The sequence below is a fragment of the Thermobia domestica genome, chromosome 5 (genome assembly GCF_964235325.1).
Source record: "Thermobia domestica chromosome 5, izTheDome1.hap1.1, whole genome shotgun sequence".
NCBI lineage: Eukaryota > Metazoa > Arthropoda > Insecta > Zygentoma > Lepismatidae > Thermobia > Thermobia domestica.
In genome coordinates, this window is record NC_137458.1 from 239422678 (window position 1) to 239448083 (window position 25406).

General features: G+C 35.9%; 1 protein-coding gene across 5 annotated transcripts in view; it reads left to right on the forward strand.

Moving 5' to 3' along the window:
- Positions 1-25406, forward strand: part of Etl1 (SWI/SNF-related, matrix-associated actin-dependent regulator of chromatin, subfamily a, containing DEAD/H box 1) — a 103544-nt gene that overhangs the window by 13543 nt on the left and 64595 nt on the right. For 4 of the 5 annotated variants that reach the window (XM_081759850.1, XM_081759847.1, XM_081759848.1 and 1 more), the window contains exons 3-4: positions 111-241; positions 14228-14353. In XM_081759850.1, the coding sequence (XP_081615976.1) occupies positions 111-241; positions 14228-14353 (257 nt within the window). The remainder of the gene's footprint in view (positions 1-110; positions 242-14227; positions 14354-25406) is intronic. The other variant, XM_081759851.1, reaches the window with a different exon arrangement.

Here is a 25406-nt window from a genome sequence, read left to right on the forward strand (position 1 = left end):
ATAATTTCAAAATTATCAATGGTATTTTCTTTCTCTTGTGCTATATATTTGAGTGTTCTTTAATAGATAGAATTTCCTCATCGTTACTTTATTTGTATATTCTGTAACAGATAGAATTTCTTCATCTTCGGAAGATTCTCAGTTTAATCCAGCTGAAAGGAAGAGTTCCAAAGTTAAACCTTTAAGTTCTGAATCAGATGAAGACAGAGAATTTTACACCATGGAACGCATATCACGTGAGGTAAGTAGGATTAAATGTTTTCAGATAATTTGATAAAAAACTGAAATTGACACATTTTAAATTAAATTGTTAGTTGGAATATCGGGTTGGGAATTATTAGTTGAGGTTAGGATATCTGCAGTGTTTACTTCTTGGAGACAAGTTTTTTGTGAAGTGAGTTAGTTACATAAAGAAAAAAAGCATAGCTTAAAAGAGGTTCTGACGTTTTGTGTGTGTCTACAGGACTCTCACGATGTTAAATTGTCACTTCTTTCACAAAGAATTTACATTTTCTTTTTCTATATAAACAAGAGGTCTCTTTCTAGCTATGAACCCTTGCACTAAAAGTGAAAATGCATGTATAAAGTGATCCGATCTTAGTGTAGCTTCCCTGACAAAGAAGACAGCAATTTAAGAGATGATGCCAACCAGTAAAAATCTAACAAACGCAGTCAAAGGAATTAGTGATTTCACTCGTCATTTAATATTTCAGATAAGGTGATTAATGAACATATGATGGTAGAGTGTAATTTCTAGCTTAAAATTCTATTTAATGGTTTCAAATACAATTCAGAGGTATGACTGTTACTCAACAAGTAATTACATCACTACTTTAGATTCGTGTTATTTATTTGTTTATTGCACTACTAAATTTTTGGTAATCCAATGTATCATCATTCTTTTAGGATATAGCTAGGAAAGAGTTTCCCTTAGGAAGGTATTAGATCGTTTGCGCAACATCACAAAGTGTAGCTGTTGTACAAATATAATTATTTTTAACGCATTTCCATTAGTTTTTTTTTTTTTTTTAATATTTTGGGTATAAAATTTTCATTAAAATATAAATAACCAGTAAATCTGAAAATTAAAGTAAAATCTTAATTTACTTATTAGCACTATAGGATACCTACGAAACAATTGAATCTCAGTGGTAGAACGTTCACCTCTGGTGTGTGGGGTTCTTGGTTCGATCCCAGCTTGCACCAAGTGGACTTTGTGGTGTACAAACACCATGTGCGTGCGTTTTTTCGGAGTTCTTCCGTTTCCTCCCACTTCATTCATTCATTTCTCGTCATCATCGTCTCCTTTAGCCTAGCCGGCATAATCCGTGGGACGTAAAAGTTAAAGATTTCATTTCATTTCGTTGTGTTTGGATTGTTTGTAACCAGAAATCTACTAATCTCTTCTCACCACAGTTTTTCGTCTTGAACAGAACATGTAAGAGACATTACTTACGCAATACTGTTAATTCTTTCGTACTAAATTAAAAATGTTTTTATTAAAACAATCTAAAATTTCCACTATAAAACAAGTAAATTTTTAATAAATCATGAGATTAGCTCGTAACGTCATGTTTTGCTTTTTAGTTCTGTTGAAATTGTTCATTATATTCAAATTATTCATTATTCATTTTATACATTCGAACAGTGAAATATTCGAATTTTAACAGTACCACTTTAAATTAACAGTTAAAACTTTAACTATAATTTGTTGTCTATAGCAAATGCCTTCTTTCTGTCTTCGTTTATGTATTTAACAAATGTACAAATACTGTTAACGAGGCCAAATATCATGGAATCATCAATAATAAATAACAGCAAGTGCCTATATTTAAAGGTATCTTTCCAACATTTTTCTGATACTTAAGGGGAAACTGAGTTGAACCTGGAAACTTCTCGATTGCGAGATTCCCTAATAATAGCCTGGAAACTGGAAACTCTCTGATTGTTACTTTCGTCTTTTCGGTAAATACAAATAAATTAGTTATTATCATTACCTCTAAAGATCATGCGATGACATACCTTTGCCACTTCTCATCGATATTCTCTCTCTCTCTCAACTTGACAAAGTCATCATCATCATCATAGGTATTCTGCCTTTATTGGCAGGTCACTTGCCGCAGCTGAGAAGCTTCCATGCTCCACGGTCCTCCGCTAACATTTTCGTCTTCGCGTATGATCTTTCTGTTTTAATATCATCCATTAATTGTAGTCTACTTCGCCCCCTCCCTCTCTTTCCCGCCACCATACCCTCTAGGACGTCCCTCATGATACAATCTCTTCTTAGGCAATGTCCCAACCAGTTTCTCTTCCTCTTCCTAATAATATCTAAAAGTGTTCTTTTCTCACCCACCATTTCTAACACTCTCTCATTCGTTTTCCGCTCGACCCAACTAACTCTTTCCATTCTTCTCCACACCCACATTTCGAAGGCTTCCAGTCGATTTTCGTCACCCTTACGCAATGTCCACGTTTCCGCCCCATACAGCACAACACTCCACACGAAGCATTTTATGAGTCTTTTTCTCAACTCTTTGTTCAAGGTCCCACAAAACAGACTTTTCTTTCTTTTAAAGGCTTCTTTCGCCATTCCTATCCCTGCTGTTATTTCACGTTCGCATTTCATGTCATTACTAAGAACACTACCCAGGTATCGAAAACTATTAACTTGTTCTATTTTCTTCCCTCCTACTTTTATATTTGACACAGACCCCTTCGTTCCAATCACCATGGCTTTTGTCTTTCTAACATTTATTTTCATCCCATATTCTTCAAAGCCCCTTCTCATTTTTTCTAACATTTTATTGATTTTCTTTTCAGATTCTGCAACAAGGGCCATATCGTCTGCAAATCTTATGCATCTAATCATTCTACCCCCTACCGAAATGCCATCATCATCATGTAGGCTCTTTTTCACTATCTCTTCTAGATAGACATTAAATAGTGTTGGCGAGAGGCAGCATCCTTGTCGAACTCCCCTTCCAATTGCACTCTCTTCCGTCAGTTCTTCCCCTATCCTAACACTTACTTGTTGGTTCATGTATAAGTTTCTTATGAGTCTTCTATCTTTCCATTCCAACCCTATCTTTGTTAGAACTCGCAACAACAATGACAAAGTAGCAAATATATATTCTGATTTTCAGCAAAACTAAGGTGTTAGGAACTCAGTTCCCTGTTCTTTTTAACTGAATTTAAAAAAATAGGTGGTTACAAATTCGATCCGTTTATATATGTTATACACCAGGGTGTCCCATAAGTTTCCCGCCAAGTCAGAACATGTGCTTTGGGGACCTCTGGAAACATTAGTAATCAACAGGGATGTAGAAACCAATACACCAATGCACAGAGGAATCCTTCTCCTCGTAGATACCCATTAATGGCCGTTTTTAGTCTCGTGGTAGGTGGTCTTCGTGAAGCGGCAAAACACACTGATTCGTGAGCTTCTGCTGTATGAGTTTCAGCAGCATGAAGCATCTATGTGGGTAAAAGGGAACATGCAGTGAGTTACGACACATCAAAGGGTGGATCAGAGAATTCAAGGAGAGTGACAATGATTTGTCAGAAAAAGACCGTGCAGGAAGATTCCCCACCATCAACATGGAAGCTGTACGTCAAGCTGCGGATGCGAATCCGAGCACCAATATCCGTAAGTTGGCTGCCGAATGGGTACCTCAAAATCAGCCGTACAGAACACACTGGCAACTGTTGGTTTGTGTACAGACGATGTCAGATTGTCCCGCGTGATCTCATTCCTGAGCAGGTGCAAGGAAGAGTAGAAGTGTGCACAGCACTGTTGAACAGTCCCATGGATCAGCGTTTTATTATCGAATTGTGCCGCCAAACGAAAAACGGATTTATTATCGGACTCAAGACACCAGTAATCAATGGTAGGACGTAGCACCTATTGTGAAACAGGAGCTGTGTGAACGCAAAGTGAAGCTTATTGTGTGGTGAAATTTTCAAGGTCCCGTGCACTTTGAACTTAATCCTCATTATTGTGCTGTGAACGTTGAGTTGTACTGTGAGCAACTGGAACGAAAGTATCAGCTGCATCTCAAAAATACCCACATTAAATCAATCTTAAACATCTGTTGGTGCAGCGGTACAATGCTGCCTGCCTTAGGCCTCGTGTCACCCATAAAAATTTTGTAAATTTCGTAAATATTGAGCTGTTACCTTATCCAGCATACAACATGACATACAAACTTGAGATTAACACTTGTTCCGTGCACTGGGGCATTTCTTTTGTGGTAAAGCATTCACCAATAAGGATGATGTGTGGCGTGAAATGCAAATGTATTTCGACTCAAAGTCCGAGTGGTATACACAGGGCATTCACAATTTGGCAGAACTGTGGGTATCTACTTTAGAGTACAATGGTTTTCATTTTACAGATTGAAGTCTCTTCTACACCGTTCTGTTGCGTTTTTATTTTCCACACGGGGTGTGGCGGGAATCTTACGGGACACCTTGGTAAAATATGTTGTGTGTATGTTTACGCATTACTTCGACATAGTTGCACCGATATTGATGTTTTTCCTGCGGTTGAAAAGAGATATTTTCCTGGTGTCCCATATAAATTTCGTCAGGATGCAATGATAATCTTTAATGTTAGACCATGAAACATCTTAAAAAGTGTAGTGTGAAAACCATAATTAACCGATATTCGCTTATGTTCACGCATAACTTCGATATAGGGGGTGTGTACCGACTTTGGTGATTCGTGTTTTGTTTGAAAGAGTATTCTTTCCTGGTGATCCCAGATGAACTTAATAAGGATAGGTTGATAGCCCTTTGAGTCAGACCATGAAACTTCTTAATGGCTGACAGTGTTAATACCATAATTTTGCGTATGATCACGAAAAACTTTGACATAACGACACCGATTTTGATGATTAATCTTTTGTTTGTACTCATAAGAGTATGCTTTCGCGGTGCTTCTACACAGTTTCTAGTAGGGTCTGATGATAGTCTTTGGAGCTAGAGCACGAAACTTTTCAACGGCTGACTGTGTTATCGTAATTAACCGACTTCATTATGTGCATGATCACGCATAACTTCAGCATATGTGTCCGATGTTTTTTTTTAGTTTCAAAGAGTATATTTTCTCGCAGTTTCATATAAATTTTATCAGGATCTGATGCCTGTCTTTGGATTTAGACCATGAAACTCCTCAATAGATGATAGTGTTAATACTAGTACTGGTAATATTATTCGAATAATTTTTCCTTATTCGAACAATTGCTTGAATATTTACTCGTTATTCGAACAATTGCTTGAATATTTACTCGTTATTCGAACAATTGCTTAGGGGCCGCGGATGCTTAGTGGTAGAGCGTTCACCTCTGGTGCTTGGGGTCCCGGGTTCAAACCCTGCTCCCGCCAAGTGAACTTTGTGGTGGACGAACACCGTGTGCGTGGGTTTTCTCGGGGTTCTCCCGTTTCCTCCCACTTTCTTCATTCCACTGTTTCATTCATTTCTCATAATCACCGTCTCCTTTAGCCTAACCGGCATAACCGTGGGACGTAAAACTTAAAGATTTCATTTCATTTCATTTTCGAACAATTGCTTGAATATTTATTCGTTATTCGAACAATTGCTTGAATACTTATTCGTTATTCGAACAATTGCGTGAATATTTATTCGTTATTCGAACAATTATTTGAATATTTATTCGTTATTCGAGTAATTGCTTGAATAATTTTTCGTTATTCGCACAATTGGTCGAATAGTTATTCGTTATCCGGATAATTGCTTGAATAATTATTCATTATCCGAATAATTATTTGAACAATTACTCGAATAACGAATTTTGTTCGAAGAATACATTATATGAATATTCTAATAATGAAATCATTCGAATTATAAGAGCACTAGTTAGTACCACGTTTATATCCACTTATAATTCTGTAATACGTAGACCGATTAATATATGTTTGATTACACATGTTTCGTTTGCTTTACAATTGTATAGGAAGTTACTAACCTACCGTTAAGTATCGAACTAAACTGCTGAGGTAACGAAAGAGGGTAAAAATTAAATAAACTTAAAAGAAAAGTAACGAACTTCAAAACACACTAAAAAAACAAAAAGTACAAATTTTTAATAAAGAAAAACCATATTAATCGATTTCAAAAGTGCTAGAAAGTAGAAGATAATGAAACCGCTAGAAAGTAGAAGATAATAATAATACAAGGTAACCAGAAAAAGTTCTTGATGTTTCTGACGTCCTATTAATCATGTACTCACAGAGAGGAAACAAAATGACATACGTGTCTGCCAAACGATTGGGAGTTAGTCTGACCATCGACCTTCAGTAATACATGCACGTTGCACACATACAGCAGTCATGTCATAGCTCGTCATGTCGAAGAGAAATGGAGGTATCGAAGCAGATTGTTCGCATGTGTTTGTTGTATGACTTTAAAGTGGGCCTGGCCTGTCAGCTCCCGCATTTGCCAGGCATTTGGAGAGAATGCTGTTTACGAACGCACCGCCAGGCATTGGTTTCAGAAATTCCGTTTGGGAGATGTGAACTTTTCGGATGAACCTCGCAGTGGACGATCATATGTGTTGGATGACGAGGCCCTGGAAAGCAACCATCGAGGAGGACAGACAGTGATGAACTTGCAGAGAGGTTTCATGTTTCCGTTGAAACAGTCAAACTGCACCTGCATGGATAGGGAAGTCATACCAGTTAAGCAAGTAGGTACGCCACATTGTCGGCAGCCAACAAGGAACAACGCGTGACAACCTGTTTGTCCTTACTCACTAAGCACTTGAACACATCCATCTCTGATCTCTTGCTCATTGATGACGAAAAGTGGGTCCTTTATGACCCTCCCAAGCGTACAAGACAGCTGTTTTCTCATATCTCAAGACCACCTGTGCACCCACGGTGGAATTGTCGGCATGTGGTGCATTACGAGCTGCTTCTACCTGGTCAGACTATAACTGTTGACCTCTACTCTTAGCAGTTGCGATGGGTTCACCGTGCATTGCGGCAGAAGGAACCGGCATTGGTGAATCGCAAGGATGTGCTGTTCCTGCACGACAGTGCCAAACCACATGTGGGAAAGAGGACCAGGGAGACTGCCATGCACCGTATTCACCAGCCCTTGCGCCGACAACCACCTCCGAGGGAGATTCTTCGTAAATGAGGAACGTACTCTTCTTTGCATTCGCGACTGCCGAGTTTTACCCCACCAAGGTATTGTGCAGCTGCAGGAACGTTGGCAAAAGATGGTGGATGTTAATTGGAGATTACTTCGAACCCTAAAGGGTACGTACCATCCACTGTATTGCTCTTTGTTTATCACTGCTGTAGAACGGCAAAAAGTTTTTTGGTTACCTTTTAATAAAGAGCTTAGAAGCAGAAAATAATTCATTACTATCATATATAATATGGAGGGTTTGGAAAACTCGGATGTTTTTGAAAAAACTAACCCACCTTGGCCCATGTGGACTTTTTCGGGTTTAATTTTTTTTTCGAAATATTTCAATGTCTTTGGGGTAAAAACTTGCAGCAAATTTTGTTCACTACTGTTTTGAAAAAAATGGCCGCCATTTTGAAATTGTATGTTGAATCGCCGCCAAAAAATATATATACAGCTAATTTAGTGTGTCTCGTGCTTCTACTCTGAAAATTTCTATTTAAAAGACCGAAAATTGCTCTTTGTAGCGTGGACACCCACTATTTTGAAAAAAAAAAGAAAAAGAAAAAAAGGACGCCATTTTGAAATTTTACGTTGAATAGAATCGCCAAAATCTATACAGGAAATTTAGTGCGTCTCGTGCTTGTACCCTGAAAATTTAAACTTAAAAGACCGAAAGTAGTGCCATGTAATGTGTGTGTGTGTGTGGCAGAGGCAGACAAACTAAGATGTAGATCGAGTTATCTCAGGAGCCTTAGTAACGTTTGCCAAATATGAATACCAAATATATTAATTTAAAACAAAGATATAATTCATGTAGTATAAAATAAATGTTTCAAAATGTCTTATATTTTGAATATTTTCCAGGGTAAAATAAATGGTTTATTGTTGAAGTTCACTTTCGATACTTTGCGCGTTCAATTACGGGAATTTCCCTAGTACGTGCAAGACGGTTCTTTCCCGAAAATAAATTTAAAACAATTAACTAAGAGATAATTCATATTTTATAAAGTAAGTGTTTCAAAATGTCTTAAATGAAAGTAAATATCTTCCAGTTTAAAATAAATAGTTTTATTGTTGAAGTATTCACTTCCGATGCTTTGTGCGTTCTATTTCGGTAATTTCCCGAGCACTTCTTTCACGACGGGTTTTCCCCGAAAATGCAGCTTTCTTTACTGCATATCGAAACTTCCAGTAGTACGGAAGTTTAAATTCAGCACTTGAAATAGTAGGGTTACACAGTCTTCAGAACTCCGAGCATTAAGCTTCTTAAATTCGACAAGAATTTCTACGCTATTGCTGGTGTTGATTCTACAGAATGCTTATTTGAAGAGTAGCAACTAATGACTGAACTGAACTACTGTTGTTGGAAAACCAAATTTTACCGAAGAATACTTGAGTTACCGTCAAATGTATGGAATAATACTAATAGTTTTACTGATGTATTTACATATTTACTGGTGAGACAGGCACCTATGGCCTTAAACTCGTCAAATGTATGAGTGATAACGTCCTCCGGCGGCACCGAGTCGGCAAGCACACTATTCACGGAAAGTATTTTCTAAAATATAAAATTGCATATTTTACTTCAAGTAGGCTATAAACACAAACCATACATTAATTTGTTCTATAATTATCTCAAGCTAAGGTAAGCTTTTTTATTCATTCAGTGCATTCAGAACTTCATATAGGTCTAACGTTGAATGTTGTATACTTTAACGTGTAATGTTGTTGTATACTTTAACATAAAGCATCTAATTCGCCCAAGGAAAGTCCAAAATCTGATAAAAATCATTTTCAATGTGATCACCTTAATTGTACCAATAATACACCAGGGGTGCCCACAAGGGGGGGGGGGGCTATGACGCAAACGGCGTCATTCAAATATTTGGGGGGGGGGTTAAAAATCTATATAAATATGTTTGAGGGTGTGTAAAAATTAATCGAAAAGATTTTTTTTTTTTCATGGAAGAACACTTACGGATAGACTATTGAGGGGGGGTGCGTCATGGACATGAGGGGGGGTGGGCACCACTGAATACACTAACAAAAAACTCAAAAACTCAGGTGGGTTTTAAAGTGGGTTTTTTCAGGTAGGTCCAACCCGGGTTTTTCGGGCTGGGCCCACTTGGGCAAATCCTGTATATATATATATATATATATATATATATATATTAGAAGATAGATAGATAATAATTGAAGCAAAAATCCGTGCCAAGCCGAACAAGTTAATGTCTAACATATTTACCTTCGAAACTAATTTTATATTAGGCATTTGTTTTACTTTGCACAGACTTCAAAAATTTTTATAGATAATATTAATGAATTATTTTCTGCTTTTTAAGTTGTTGTTATTATTATTAATTTCTGCTTTTTAGAGCTTTAGTTTCATTCGGTTAATATTTCGTTTTATAAAGTACATATTTTCTTAGACTTACTTAATATTTTATTTTATTTTAATAATAATTTCTTGAAGGTGTTGAAACTTACACAAATCATACATGTACGTATGTAAGAAGAATCAGAGATTTCTTTAGCTTTTGACAAACTCACTTTGAAAAACACATTCAAGCCTTTTTAATAACTGGAGCAGTACGGGTACTGTTAAAGAAATTAAATCTATAGTTATAATACTATTCTTATGTCCTTTAGGTTCAAAAGACGGATAATTAATGAAAGTGATAATTATGACAGTGAAGCTGCTAAGTTCCGTGAATCAACACTATTAGGACCTGATCTACAATCATTTGAAAACAAGACTTTTTTAAAAAAAAAAATAAAATTCCGATCTACCTAGTGGCATCTATGCATTTATTGTGAGGGGGTGGCCTCATCACGCAGTCTATTCTACGATCACATTCCCGTTACATCTTTTTGCAAACACTCCAAAAACGTTTCATGTACATCGTCAAATTTTGATGTCGGCTTTAGGAACAACCTCAAATTTTTATAGAAAATTTGTAAAGAAAAATTATTTTCTCCGCCGTCCCTCAGTTCATCGAATATGCCTAAAATGCTACTAGTTTCATGTATCTATACGTATTAGAGCGTTGTCACAATCATTTATAAAAAGAAAAAAAACTTTTTATTTATTTTTCTTTTAAAATTTATCTTCTGTGCTGCTGAAATTACTTACTATTTTTTTTTTCTTTCCAGAAGTAACTTGTCATCTTTTTGGTATTTGCTGTACTTTTTTTTTTTCATCCATGCTATCTACTTTGTATCATTTCTTGAGTCATTTTTCTTTCGTGTTCCTTTTACTGTAAGCCACTTTTCTCTTTTCTTAGTACCAGTTTTCTTTCAAGTCTTTTTTTTTCCTTCATTGGTTCTCTCATTTTCTATAATGAAGTTCCTTTTTTATTGTTGCTTCATGACATAATAGGATGCATATTAATTTTAAAATTCTATTATACTAATTAAAGGACCCAAATGTGGACTACAAATTGACGCTACGTTTCAGTGATCCCTTATCTTCTTCATACACTCACGAAGATGACAGAGGAGAATGAATCAATTTACCGTCGACATTCGGGTGCTTCAATTTGTGTAAATTCAATTTTAGATTTCCTTATTCCTTCTTCCGTTGTTTCTAGTAAAATTCTTGAATGTGTCATATCTTTTATCACGATATAATTCTGGCACACAATATATTTGAGACTTGTGTAGTCTGAATAGCTGAGTAGATACTGAATTGTTCAAATATAACAGAAGCTGTGTTTCGGATTCTGTGGTTTGAGTAGCTGAACACTGACTTCAAGAATAAGAATGTATGGTTGTTCAGGTAGCGGACTGGAGAGGGCAGTGCTTAGAGATCTTTGCGGATGCAAATATCCACACAATATTACTTTTCGCGGATGTATGGTTAGTTTCTGTGCTGATGTATGATAAAATTGTGGTTCTAGTGAAAACATGTGATTTTCATTACCAGTCTTTCAAATATAATTAATTATTGTTGTTCCATATCAAAGTGTGTTTACATTTTTTTTGGACCAAATAACCACCAGAGGAAAATTACGCTTCGCACGATTATATTCTTTTTTCTTTACTTTCAAAACCTAGTAATAAATACGAAGTAGGAATGTGATTTTATATGAGTTTGTTTGGGGTGGCTTAGCCTTATTACTCAAGGACATTCTATCTCCAATTCACTTTCGCGTTCTAAACAAAGACGCTCAAATGTTTTAAGTAATGAGATTATTACTTTTTAAAGCAATTTTCTTTTAAACTATTTGACGAATTTCCCAAATGTCTAAAGTAGGTGTCGTGGGATGTTTGCATTATTGCAGATATACCTTGAAAGTGGCAACATCACATTGCCTATATGTGCATATATATTACTGATCATTTCATATACCTATCCGTTTTAGCAGAGATATTAATTTGTGTTGAACATATAGAACTTGTTTTTCGAAATAGACAAATGGATGAGTTCAAAGACTCCTTGCATTTGTGTACTTGGGCCCTTCCTTTCCTGGTTTGGGCCAAATCTTTGGGATAATTCACCCCCTACACCATAGCTCAAGTATATATATATATATATATATATATATATATATATATATATATATATATATATATATATATATATATATATATATATATATATATATTATAATTTGTATGTATTTAACAATTCATAAATTTATAACATTTATTAATGATAGTAACAGTACCCAAAATTCCACTATTTTTCTTTCATAACTCTTTAGAGCAGAGTTTTACGTTTAGCTGAAAACAAAAATTACGATCAAAACACCTGTATCTCATCATCATCATCATCATTATTATTATTATTATTATTATTATTATTATTATTATTATTATTATTATTTTAACAAAGGCAGGAGTTGGCTGTCTTGATGAATTTTTTTCTGCAATCTACAAACCTAGGTGCTGCTCTGAGAATTTTTGCGCAGCTATGTTTGTTAGATCTTGAGCTATAACATGTTTAATTTAGAGCGCAGTCTCAACCAAATTCTCGGAATCTGTGTATATGTGCTATTTTCCCGAACTTTGATCGCATATAACTCCAAATCTATTTGGTGTAAGGACGAAAAAATTCACACAGGTATAACCCTTGTACTACTAACAAGTGACAAAAGTTTCATGAAAATCTGAGATGATGGATTAAAAAAAGATATTTTGCTGAATGATTTGATGTGGAATGACCCGCTTAAGACTTATAAATCGAATCATCTTGATATCTTTATGCGTTATTCATGCGTGTTTTCGTACAGCTAACCTATTCAGCCTTTTGAACATTACGTCACCCTTTTTCTAGTCCCATACGGCTCGTTTTTCCCTGCAAATAATAACAGCAATAGTAAAATTATTAAAAATCACCTTGACGGCGACCCACCGACAATCTGTCCGTGATTTGTAGAGGGTTGCGATCTACCAGTTGAGGGTAACTGACGTAGAAAAACGAACATAACATTTTCGGACGAAGAAAACTAGAATTGCATATATTGAGCGTCAGTACTTTCTGTACATAGGCTTATCACACATAGTATTTACTCGACTAATACCTCTATTGGAATCATAGTTCTTCCTCCGAAGTGGTGTTACGATGGATCAGTGATAGACCTCTCACTTCTGGTGCGAAGAATCTCTGATTCAACCCCAGACCATGAGAGTTTATGGTGGACAGCATCGTGTCCGTGAGTTTTCTTTAGTTTTTCCTGTTTTCTTCCACACCTATTCCTCAAATTCTTTCGTAATTAGCTTTCATTAATCATCTATCTTCATTGCGTGTAGTCGAAAAGACATAACCGGAAAATGTTAAAGACTGTTTCATTTCAGTTCTTTCTTCGAGAGTTTATTCTGCGCTGCGACTAAGTAGAAGTTTCGACTGATCATGGCGCTAAAATGAAGTATTTCTGCACCAAGATAGTCAATACTTTTTTGTCTTACTTTGGTGTTAGGAATCACCTCTCAAACGTTGTCGGTGTTGTATAGGAACATCCTGTATTAAAAACTCTGGAACGCCTGAAGCAATTTCAACCGAACTTGGTACACATGACATACAGTCTGTAAATATGTAAGATACCCCTAGGGGATAGTGGGAAGAGATGACATGTAAAAATATTGAAAAGCTACCGATACGAAGTCGGAGAGATGAATAGTGTTTCCGATACCGTTTAGGTTCAACCCAAATTTGATCCCTAATGGAGTGGGAAAGGAGGGACATTTGAAAACTACTGATGTCACTTTGATCCAAGGACTTATTCTAAGGAGTAGTGTGTCTCAAAATTTATGCCAAGAGTAGGGTATGGATTTTTTTTTTTATTTTATTTTGATTGAAATGCGCTAATCAAAATGGAAAGGGGGATCCTATGCTAAATGGAAAGGGGGATTCAAATATTTGCCATGAACCTATATATCAAATTCTGTTATCTGATTCATGCTTTTCCTCCTTTTGTATTGGACATGAAATAATTTTCCTCTATGTTGAGTTTACGTGAAGTTTTAGATTGCGCTGACTTAAATATATTGATTCTTGTAATTTGTCTTAGTTGTCTCTCCTTGCAAAGATGTATATATACGTAATACAAGTTGAGAAGAAGGTATTCTCGGATTAAACTTGCTTTCATTAGACAAGGGTGTCTTAAGCTCTACTGTGACCGTATTTGATTGTGTAAGTTGCAGAATATTGTAGAAATGTATTTGTAAAAAGAACTACAAGTTAAATTAGTTGAACGTACTAGATTGTAGTTATAGAGGTAAAATATGTGGCGCTTGTTTTTTGAACATTAGTGGTGAAAAGTTCGTATGAAAACTTAAGCGAGGAAGATGTGTAGTCAGTCAAGAAAATTGTCTACTGTAATGGTAGTCCTGGTAGTTTGGATTATCTTCGTCTTTTTTATTATAAGTACGATGCTTTATTTATTAATTTTTTAAAAAGGTTAATAGCATTTTGGCTAGAAATACCTATCTGCTTTGTATTTCTGTTTCACGTCCTGGAGTATGTGTAGAAAATTCTGGTGAAGTAGTTAAAAACGTGCACATAGCTGGGTATATGTTTCCACTTTATAAGAATGTCTTTTTTAATTTTTTTATATTTTTTTAAAGACTCAATCAGGTAGTCCTTCTGATACGTCAGATAAAGTAAATGAGAACGAGGAATCAATTGATCCTGCTGTGATGGAACTTCATTTTGAATTTCTTCGTGAAGCATTTCCAGGAAAGGATGAAATGGTAATACAAAGTATAAACCTATTCTTTTTAACTTGCTATTCTTTACGTAGTTTTAATTGAATATGTAACTTAGTGTTTATAACTTATATATCTTGTATTTATATACATATATATACAAATACTTAACTGAAAAGAAGATCGATAGCCTGATTACAAGTTAGATTGGAGAAATATACAATTGTGATTGTCAGATGGGCGATATGGAATTTTTAATGTCTTCATAGTTAATTATGATTTAATGAAATTAATATTTAGTTAAAGCTGATTAGAATTTTTGTAGTGTATTGCGATACACTGAATAGGTATAGGTACAGCTTAAAAAGAGTACGGATCACTATGCACTAAGGCGTGCCTAAATATGCATGAAAAAGCTTTAGGATATACACTTAAAATTGTAGGATGTACTTTAAAAGATCCGTATAAATTAACCAAATAAAAAACGAAATGCAAGTTTATCTCAACGTTTTAAATATTTTGTACGCATTACATTTTACTTCTGTGTTGCAACTATGATAATTGTTAGTGATTGGTGCTGCATTATATACTTGAGCTGTATCGTTCACTGTTAACGTTAGGCCTAACGACATATAAATTTTCCCATATATATAGTCTTCCACCAAAGCCAATCATTATCAAATTGTAGATGCGAATGCGTACTTTAATACAAAATATAATTTCAAGTAAAAGACTATATAAATAAAAACATATTTATAAAATATAGAACCTTGAACAAATACTTAATACATTCCAGCAAAAACTATATAATCTGAATCTAAAAAGTCCACATAATACAATCTCATTTTTATCTTCTTTAAAACATTTTCACTTTGACATGTGTGTACTTATTACAGCACTTATTTCCCAACATTTTCCCCCGGGTCTCCGGGAAGGCAGAAACTGCTATACATGTGCCGTTTCAGGTTCAATACACATGCCTTCGAGAAAAAAGAAGAAAAAGAAGTGATGTTTCGGGATGTTTCTGGATATATCTTGCTTTCAGTGGATTCAAATTGAAAAGGTTTTTTGTTAGTAATCGGTAATTATGCAAGGAAAAAAGTTAAATATATAGATATTCTACGGTTAGCTGATTTTTGATTTTAATAATAAAAATGTGGTAAAGAAAATAAAGAGAAATATTAATCTTAACATTCTGCACATATGAAGGTTCTTGGTTGTAATAAATTACAATATGTTTTCCAAAATTTCGTTGGAGAAAATAACTACATTTGTCTGAAAGTTTTTTTTTTTTTTTAAATAAAAAATGATATTTCAGGATCACAAGTTGTAGCTGAACCAAATATTGTTTGCGTTGCAGGAATTCATGCTTGGTGTATTCACCTGGCCTCTTGTGGGTCTGAACAATCTAGACTTGAAAATGTACACCTTGTCTCAAAAAGGTTGAGCGCATTCTTTACTGGTGTTTTGAGGCAATAATTTTCTAAGTCCAGCTTCGGGTATCTTCGGGAAAAAGTAAGCCAGGTTCGAACCTCCAAGCCAGCCTTTGCAATCGGGAAAAAGTTTGCAGATGTGTTTTTCTTCTTTAAAATATAATAAGACTTGTTACCAAGTGTTTAAAAAAGCAACATTGATTGAAATACTTAATGATACAATATTTCGAAACTTTTTTTTTTTCAATGTCAGCACATGCTTGTTTGTCATTTAGCTCTCCATACGTAATGGAACATTTAAATACGTTAAGGAATCTTTCCATATGTAAAAGAATGTTCAAAGTTAAGAAATAGAACATAATTATCGCCTGAGTACTAAAATAAAAGTCAAAGTAGAACAGAAACAGCGTTTGTAATGGATATGAATGTCAAAATTATCTTGAGATCCGTTATACATCGCTAGAAGGTTGTGTTAGCTCATTGGTAAGCTGTCGGATTTCAAATCATAAGGTTGAGGGTTCGAATTCCGTCTAGGCTAATCCTTTTTTTAAAATTATATTTTCCGCAATGCATGAAAAATTATATAAAATAATTACATTAGAATACATAAGTTGTGTATATATAACATAATCATTGCAGAACATAGTAATTATTATGTTTAAAATATAACATCTGGGATAATTTTCACAGTAGGTCGGTATTATATATGAGGATGTAAATACAAGTTAAGAAACTCGTTCAATAGCAATAAATAAATCATGTAGTGTATTTATTTGCAACTATTTGTCATATAGAGGGTAATTCTCAACATTCATAATACAGAATGTCATTTATGTTCTTGAAAAGTTATTCGATGCATAAACAGAAGGTATAAACAGAGAATCCAAAGTCGGAACGCTCGCAAAAAAAATTCATGAACCCCAAAGGTCACGTGAGCAGACTGGAATTGTCCTTATGAAGCATGCCACAGCAGAAAGTCTTTACATAGATTTTCAATTCAATTCCTGATATATGCTTTTGCAATGTGGAGGTGGTGATGCCTTGAGTCGCTCTCTCTCGCTCGCTCGCTCGCTCGCTCACTCTCTATTTATACAGAATATAAAAGTGGATTTATGTGTGTATTTCAACATAATTCTGATATATCTAGAGCAATTTTAACTATATTTCTTACAGTCTGGAAAAAGAGTACTGTCGGGATACATATCAAAAATGCTAGAAACGGGTCGATATTAGTATCGAATCTATAGTTTCGTGGTCGCTTAGGTGAATAGTTCTACTTTCAATTCAAGTCCAATTAAGCTTCCATTAGCACCCAGGGTGGTTACGTAGCGACATAAAGATATCGAAATCATTCGATATTAGAATCGAATCGTAAGTTTTCAGCGCTGCTAACAGTGCAGCATTTCCCATTAGTCCACATTAATCCACATTTCACATTAGTCCCATTGCCTAGAGGGCAACATATTTGCAGAGTGCAAAGTTTAAAACTTGAATAATATTTTAATTTTTTCCGTATGAAAAAAGTTATAAATCAAGAGCAAATATACTATTTCACGATCAATCCTCTTTTACTATTCTAATATGTTTAATAATAGCGTAAGAAATCTAATAGTAATTCAGAACATGTTTCACAGTTGTTATTTTTTGTTACATAGTTGTAGCTGTAGCATGTAGTGAGTGGAATTTAACTGTAATAAATTCACTAATTAACCATATTCGAATTAAGTTTTATTTTTAAGTTCGGGATGAAGGGGTGGAGAAATATGTAGTTATTGGGGGCACCGAGCTTTTCTACATTTTACTTTCAAGATCTCCATTTTTCTTTTGTCATTTGTTCCTAATAAAAAAAGTTCAGTCACTTTTGGATTGTCATAGGATAGTAGGAGTTGGATTTTGGGATGCAGCCTGTGAGATTCTAGAGGAGCTAACTGCTTGAAAAAATATTTTTGAATCATCTGTAACATATGAAATAAGGATATGTATCATAAAAAATTGAAAGTAACTATGTCTGCGTAATCATCACGGTCAAATTGCAAAGTCAAATGAATTGACGTTTGGTATATAATCAGGCTCCATTCCCAACTGGGAAGTTACCATACGCTTGTCACTTTCATTATAATACATATCCTTAGGGGGAGTAGAAGTCCGAATTTTTGCGAAAAATTTAGTATCTTACAAGCCGTTCAACTGAGAGCTGAAATTCAACATATAACTCTTTATTAAAAATAAAGAAAATATGTCCTGGCATTTTTTAAAATTATCTTTTATGAGCGGGGGGACGGGGGTGCATTTTCTATATATTGGAAATTGGTAGTGGGTTGATTTGTAAAAATAATCGAAAACGATTGATATTAGTTGAGAAAAAAATTGAGTAATGCAAACTAAAGTTCTTTTTTAATTTTATACCCACTGCTTTCTATTTATAATTGCTGAAGCTGGTGTTTAATGTATGGAGCGTTCCGAGCATAAGGCAATCAAGCCATAAAGTTAGAGAAAAACGGCCATAAAATTTGTATTCTAAACTTAATTACATGGGCATTTTCAATTAGTACGGCATGCTTAATTAAATAGAAAATTAGTTTCTCTCTCTCTCTCTCTCTCTTTTTTTTTTTTTTCGTTGGTCTACTTTTCCTTGATTTGAAACGTTCAAATTTCACCCTATTTTCTACTGAAATGTGTCTGTAAGGCAACAAAGAAATAATTATCTATATATATAAAAGAGAACGTACAAATCCTTTGTTCCCTCATCACGCTAATACGGCTGAACCAATTTCTTTCATTTTTGGGGGGTTATTAGGATTTGGACCCTAGATTGTTTTTATCATATCACTTTAATTTTTAATTACCAGTGTCTTGAGATAATTGACCATTCAAGTGTCCATAACGTACAAATCCTTTGTTAGTTCATCATAGGTAAAAATAAACGTATTTATATGCAACCCGCATGACCGTGTCACTCGGCGGGTTAACATAAATGACAGGCGATATAATGTTAACATTTACTGCAAGCATATTTAACGGGTATTAAACACATGAGATATGGAGTTGTGCATTTAAATTTTCATTTCAACCCAGCGAAGCGGGTAATATATGCTAGTATATGATAAATTTAAATTCATTTTAATTTGGAAGATGAGAAACACTTTGCCATTATATATCGTAAAGGTCAGACCCACCAGTATTGTAACAGAGAGGTGCTTCAGCCATTGACGGTAGAAATTCAAACTCCGATAAGTGATAATTTCACAGTCTTGTTTTATTACAAGTGTAACCTCTTTAGTCAATGGAGGGGAGGACGTGGGCCATCGGTCAGAGTTGATGTCGATGGGTTTTGGTGGGTCGGAGTTGGTCGCAATGGTTCAGAGTGGTTCATAGTTGGTGGTGGGTCAGAGTGGATCACGATGGTTGATGGGTCAGAGTGGGCCAATGGGGCATTTGGGTGGTGGGTGATAGTGGGTCATGGTGGGTTGTGGATCAAATTTTCATTGACCCACACCATCTCTGGTTAAAATTGTACTAAAGATAAGAGGCACCGAAGATGCATGTCGGCTATTATGCTCAAATTTTGCTCATGGATAGTACTCCACCAGGAAGCAATAAATCTGAAACGGTTCACGGTATCACCTTCTAGAACTCGAGATGTAGGGGTTTCTCTGGTTGGCTAAATTAAGACGTCAATGATTTATCCTTCAACAACCAAGCTTTTTATGATCGTTTCCGTGGGGAAGTCAGGAGAACACGTGCCTAGTAATCGTAATATTGATAGTTTGCGTCCACCCCGGGTATTTGTTTTGTGTTTTTTTGATTCACCTAAATATAAACAAATCACACATATAAGCATTTTGACATATTTTGGGAGAGTAATTTTGTGGTTCGTTGGCGTTTCATCGCGTCTCTGCTGCTGGTGGTAAAGTTTTCAAAATGGAACTTGGGCCACCACGGATCGTCGCTGCGGGGCCACCAATTTCTGGCGAGAGGTCAATAGTTGACCATCTGTAGTCCACCGACGCTTACAGCTTAGAGTAATGAACGATGTCTTTGCCTTGTAGAGTTCATGACTACCGACGTCGGCAGTCAACTAGCTTTTAGTATTCCTTTACTAACCATCTATTGTTCATGTTTGTACACGGTGTTGTCATAATAATAATAATAATAATAATAATAATAATAATAATAATAATAATAATAATAATAATAAAAATAATAATAATAATAATAATAATAATAATAATAATAATAATAATTATTATTATTATTATTATTATTATTATTATTATTATTATTATTATTTGTAGTAATAGTAGTATAATTGATGATAGAATAATTATTGTCTATGTATTGTCTAGGTAGGACTACACACAGGATTTGGCTCGTTTTGGTTCGACTTGACTCTAATCCGAGTCGAGTTGGAAGATATTTTTCGCGCCGAGTCCAAGAGTAGACCTCAAAGATGTCTGTTTCGAGTCGAGTCGAGTTTCAAAGAAAAGTCGTTCGTGCCCATCCCTACTAATGAGAGCTTAATCGGAGTTAAGCGAAATTGAAAGTCTCACTATTAATCTAAGCGACCCCGAAAACTATGAATCTAATATCGATCATTTTCTAGCAATCTTTTATATGTATCCCCCTCCCATTCACCATAGGTAACCCGACAGCAATCTTTTTGAAACTATAAGAAATGTGGTTAAAATTACTCTAGACCAGTGGTTCTCAATCTAATTCTGTCACGATCCCCTTTTATCACACTCTCTTGCCAGCGACCGTTTTATAATTTGTTTTATAATAAGCTTGTGTGGGATTTTTAACATACCTATTTCTATAATAGTAGAATCCATTTTTTTGTTTATAGTGAACAGTGCCATGGAAAATCAGTGCCCGGAGCGAGAGTATAGTACGATGTCACCGTATATATGAGTGACGTCGACAGACTAGCTACGAAGCGCCACCATGGTTGGCACGAAGCTCAATAACATTTTCAAAATAAACCCTACCTTTCCTTAATTTTCAGCACATTTTATTACGTTTTTCCTTCTATTTTACACATGTGCACATGTACTTTCCTAACATGAGTAACACACTTCCTCCGAAATGTGTGGCCCCTTTTCTCGGCGCCCGGCACTGACAGTGGATACAGTAACTGTAATATCTATATTCCCAATGACGAAGGTGCTGGTTCAAGATGGATGTTAAACTCCTTCATTGAAGAGGCCATTAACGTATTCGATCTAAGCCCACAACTTCTTGACCAAATAATAGAATGATCATGCGACAAGTCTTTGCAACTGGTTTTTTTGTAACGAAGACTTGGACAAGTTCTGCCTGATAAGGAGAGAAGAATATCCTGGTCTGGGGATTGCTGCTTTAAAAGTAATAATTCCATTTGCTATATCGTACTTGTGCGAAAGTGTGTTTTTTTTATGGTAAACATTAAAACAAAGATAAGAAATCGCTTATCAGTTGAAAATGGTTTGATAATGTTCGTCATGAAGATTGAACCGGACATTGCTGCACTAGTGAAATTACACCATGCTTAGGTATCTCATTAGGTTTTAATTTTAATTGTATTTCAATGTGCAGGTTTTGTTGCATGTGTATTTTTCTAGTATTTCTATATACAGCTCTCATTAGTTTTATATCATACCTCTTTGATTTAAATTCATTTTTAAACAACTCTACTAACTAACTAACTCTATGGCCTATGGAACCCGGAGGTTCAATGCCGCGTTCACAAAAGCTCTACACTGACTTCTATCCTTAGCCAATTGGATCCAGTTTTTACTTTGTATTCTTATCTCAGCGAGATCCATCTTAATATTGTCCTCCCATCTGCACCTAGGTCTTCCTAATGGTCGTTTTCCGATCGGTCTCCCAGTCAAGATTTTGAAAGCGTTTCTACTTTCTTCCATTGTAGCTACATGACCTGCCCACCTAAGCCTTCTAGACTTGACGACCCTAACAATGTTGGGTAAACCGTATAAATTATGTAGTTCCTCGTTATGAAGTTTCCGCCATTCCCCATTCCCGTTCCTCTTGGGTCCGAATATTCGTCTAAGGATCTTGTTCTCAAATACTTTCAGTCTATGTTCTTCCCTCAGAGTAAGCGACCATGTTTCGCAACCATACAGAACAACAGGCATGATTATCGTTTTGTATATTTTAAGCTTCAAATTTCTCGACAGAATTCGCGACGACAAGAGACTTTGAACCGAATAGTAACACGAATTCTACACCCTTTGAAAATGTTCAGTAGACTTATTTTTTATTGTTCTTTACAGTGTGTATAAAAAATAAAAGTATGCTTATCAGAACAAAATTAAAAATAATATTTAAAAATAATTTCTGGTATTAGATTCTAACTATATTTATCTCTTCCGCCTATCTTCGCGATCCCCTAGGGGCCGCGACTCCCAGGTTGAGAAACCCTGCTCTAGGCATACATGAGTTATGTTGGAACATACATACATACACTTTTATGTGTATAAATGCAGATAAGAGAGAGTTGAGAGAGAGCGATTAAGGAATTGCCGCTCTCAATCTCTTCACTTTACTTTTGCGATTCGCGAATTTCTTGCGTGACAGTTTGGGGCTAGCTAGTTTTTTGCCTTGGACCACGATCCGATTTTCGATATGCTCTACCTAAATGCTGTAATGCGAATATTGAGAAGTTATCTGCGATGAAAGTAGCTGCAAATAAATACATTACATAACTTATTTATTGCTATTACACGATTTTTTAAATTTGTATTCAATATTCACACATAACACACCGACGTTCTGTCAATACCTCAGATGTTATATTTTAAAGATAAGAATTACTTATGTCGTGAAATGATATGAATATATATATTCAACTGATATATACAACTGATGATATGAATATATATATATTCAACTGATATATACAACTGATGAATTGTAATGTAACTATTTTACATAATTTTCATGCATTGAGGAAAGTAGAATATCATAAAAGAATTTCACCTGAACGGGTATCGAACTCACGATTTAAGCGCTCGGTGGTGTACCACTGAGCTAATATGACCGCTTTTCGGAAGCTGCTTCTGAAATATAACTGAGCTCATACGTAAATGCTCTTTTCCGTATGGAAATCACAATGACGAAACGAGAGTGTGAATACATAGTCTCGAAATATTGTATCATTAAGTATTTCAATGTTACTTTTTTCTACACTTAATAGCATTTCAACATGTCTTATTATATTTAACAGAAGGAAAAACATATCTGTACATCGTTTCCGGATTACTAAGGTTGGCTTTGGAGGTTCGAACCAGCAGCTTTAGTTTACTGTTTTCCGAAGATACCCGAAGTTGGACTTCGAAAGTGTTTGTCTCAAAACAGCTATCATCATATCGCTCAATCTGTTTGGTATATGGTATATGTTTTTATACGTGTAAAGTCAGTATAACAATTCATTCTTTAAACAGCTTTTCGTATGTATTAATATTCCTTTATAAAAACTGTTTTTAATATTATTATTACGGGGCACCATTTTCAGATTTCTTTCGCGAGTCGTTGACCAAGTCGTTCCCCACCAGCGTTGCCAGACTCACAGCTCGGAATTATTCCAAAACCTGATCGAACTTATGCCAGATTCGGTCAAATTATGCTAGATCCTCATAATTACTAATTCAGGAGTTTAAAAAAAACGAAGTTGAGATACGATAACGTAACTTAAAATACACAGAGAGCAAGAATGCATGGATAGAACTCAATACTTCACGCACCAAAATTTTAACTCAACTAAATTAATGCAGTCGTTGCCAGATTCAATGGCGTATATGTCGTATAAATGAATGCAAAGTTTTTGTTTACATATTTTGAAAGAAAATTACTTCGCAGCATAAGCGGAGTTGGGAATCGTCTGCTGGGGGGGGGGGCAGATTTTTGGTCGGTCTCGGAGCTGTCATTTCAGGAATAAATATGATCATGAAGTCAGAAATAAAGATGGTGAAGTTGTCAAAAAGTTGGGGGGAGAATGGCCCCCATAGCTCCGCCCATGCGTCGGAGTTAAAGGATTAGAAAACCCTGGGTGGAGCCACAAAAAAGCCCAAAGACGTTTCGAACTTACTTCGAAAAATAAGACTGCCTGTATGGTTTACCGACTGTATGAATCAATGGAAGAGGATACATTTCTGCCGTTCTTTTTCTTCCCACGACCAACTTCTTTCTCATCTCCAGGTTTTACGGCTTTTTGACAAACTTGCTGAAATTGTGCTAGATTTGGGCAGGATGCTAAAAGCAAGATGCTAGATGCTAGAGACATGCAAATTATGCTAGATCTAGCATCATTATGCTAGATCTGGCAACGCTGTTCCCCACAATAGGCGTGTCGTGCAAGTAACCAATCACACGTCAGGTACTAGCTTTTACCTATTGCTTCCTTCTCACAGCTCAGAACATTGGTAACTATGGATAGACGTACAGCAGTAATTACTTTATGGGAGTTGGAAGGTTATTCTGCAACTGCAGCTAGCAGGCGAGTAGGTGTCCCGGCCTCTACAGGAAGGCGATGGATTCGGAAATATGGTGCTACAGGTCAGACTGATAATTTACGATCTCCTGGTCGTCCGCATGTGTCAACCGAAGCCCAAGATGCGAGATTAGTAAACGAAGCCCGGTTAGACCCACTAAGGACGTCTAGACAGCTAAGGGAGGTTCCTCTCTTTCCTGGTAGTAAGCATACAGCTCTGCGAAGGCTTCGTCATGCTGGGTTACGTGGCCGTGTTGCTGCCGTGAAGGAAAAACTCTCCGGCGACCACAAAATTTACCGTCTCGCGTTTGCACAGGCGAATGTGGGTCTCAATTGGGAAAACGTAGTTTTCTCAGATGAATCCATATTCACATCAAAGGAGGGACGCCGTTTTGTGTATCGTCCGAGAGGCACCCGATATGACCATGGATATGTGGCTGCTTGCAATCGCAGTGGCCATGTATCTATTTTATGTTGGGGTTGGATTTCCAGTCGCGGAGCAGGACAGCTTCATAGAATTGAAGGACATCTGGACAATGCTCAGTACTTAGACATTATCAATAATATCATGGTGCTATCTGTACGAGTATTTCAGCCTGATGGTGTAATTCAGTTCCAGCTATACCAGTCGCCAATACATACTTCCCGTGTGATTCAGGAATGGTTCGCAGGGCACCCTGAGATTGATTTAATCGACTGGCCGCTCGTGGAGCAGACCTCAATCTCATGGAAAATATGTGGGCAGAAGTGAAGCGTACTCTAAGGGAAAGTTGGCCTGAGGCAGATCCACCAAGAACTCAGGATGACCTGTGGCATCTTGTTTCCGAAGCATGGCTGGAGGTAGGGGAAGGAGATAGATTTGTCACCCATGTAATAGATTCCATGCCCAGAAGAATGGAGCGAGTAATAAATTCAGAAGGGTCTTGGACACAATATTAATGTCCCCGCCTTAACTCCCGAAAACAGCCCTTTTCAGGGCTACCTAAACGCTTCTGAAAATATTTCTAGAAGTAAACCACTCCTTGTATCCGATTTCTGTGCAATCCTACCAACAAAAGAATGATAATTAGCTGTAGGTTTTGAACTCAAGACCTCTTTATTGGCAAGTCCGTACTCTACCAGTGAGCTAACATGAACACACAAACCCAATCTGAAGAAACACGATTTTCAATTTCTG